At 39.7% G+C, this 1,019-nt stretch overlaps 1 protein-coding gene across 1 annotated transcript; it reads right to left on the bottom strand.

Annotated features, from left to right (window-relative positions):
* Window positions 1-97: 97 nt before the first annotated feature.
* LOC104774419 lies at window positions 98-1,013 on the bottom strand. Its single transcript, XM_010499029.1, has 3 exons — window positions 886-1,013; window positions 568-782; window positions 98-483 (listed from the first exon to the last, which is right to left on the bottom strand). The coding sequence occupies exons 2-3, from the start codon at window positions 734-736 to the stop codon at window positions 275-277; spliced, it is 378 nt and encodes a 125-aa protein (XP_010497331.1). The 5' UTR covers window positions 737-782; window positions 886-1,013; the 3' UTR covers window positions 98-274.
* Window positions 1,014-1,019: the final 6 nt, after the last annotated feature.

Genomic DNA, 1,019 nt, shown 5'->3' with positions numbered 1-1,019 from the left:
TGTTTGTGGCCATGAGAATGTCATAGACTCATATCAAATTGTTTTGCCGCTCTACTGTTAACAGGTTAACAGACATGTAAGTGAAAGTTTTATGAAAGAGTGAAGAACCAATTTTTGCTTAATTATTCATTCGGATTTAGAGAGCAAAAAAGTTGGGATGCTAGTCTAAGAGCAAATTTTACAACAAGAGCAAAAACTCTAAATGGGAAACGTTTGACACGTTTAAATTTTTTGAGTTCGGGTGTATAACAAAACTAAAGGGTCACTTGGCTTTTCACTTCATGTACTCAGTGACACGCTGCGAAATATCATCGAGGAAAGACACAAAACTGGCACTAGCAAAACCGTTACCGTCCACATCTTGTTCTTCTATAAGATAGTTCTCAAAGGTAGTAGCATCATCTTGTCCTCCTCGGATAAACATCAGCTTTGGTGTGATGCTCCTTTCTTGTTTAACCTTGTTTATGGTCTTCCTCAATAAACCTGTACGATCAAGTTTCCAAATCAACATAACCTGACAGATGGTAAAGGTGGTTGAAGTGGATTTCATTTGGCGAGCAAACTTACAGTCTTGAGGAGGAGGAAAAGGTATTGACGGGTCTGCTGTTGATGAGTAGAAAACTATCAAAGTGGTATATGCATCTAGGAAAAATATCGGACTACCACTTGTTATCAATGCTGCACGGCTCAATGAATGACGCGGATATGCCAGTGTATCCGGTGTTGAATATGACATTAGCGCTGGGTAAATCCCGCAGTGGAGAGAGCTCGGGTCCAACACACTGCAATTTTCAGAAAACAAATGCAGAAGTTGACATTTGTAACAATCGTAGCCTTATATACAATAAAACTCACAACTAGTCATTATCTTATTAGGGTGATTACCTGAAAAGGCATTGCAAGTAGATTCTGTAGTCAGGATGAACACCTTCTTCATGAAACCGGAGAAGGGGATTACGCAGTAAGGCAAAGACTAAGCGAGGCAAAGGCTCAAGTTGAGGACATTGTGAAAACGTGAT

This window comes from Camelina sativa, unplaced genomic scaffold (assembly GCF_000633955.1).
Source record: "Camelina sativa cultivar DH55 unplaced genomic scaffold, Cs unpScaffold02790, whole genome shotgun sequence".
Lineage (NCBI taxonomy): Eukaryota > Viridiplantae > Streptophyta > Magnoliopsida > Brassicales > Brassicaceae > Camelina > Camelina sativa.
Note: the sequence above shows the minus strand (reverse complement) of the source record. Positions and strands in the feature narration are given on the sequence as shown.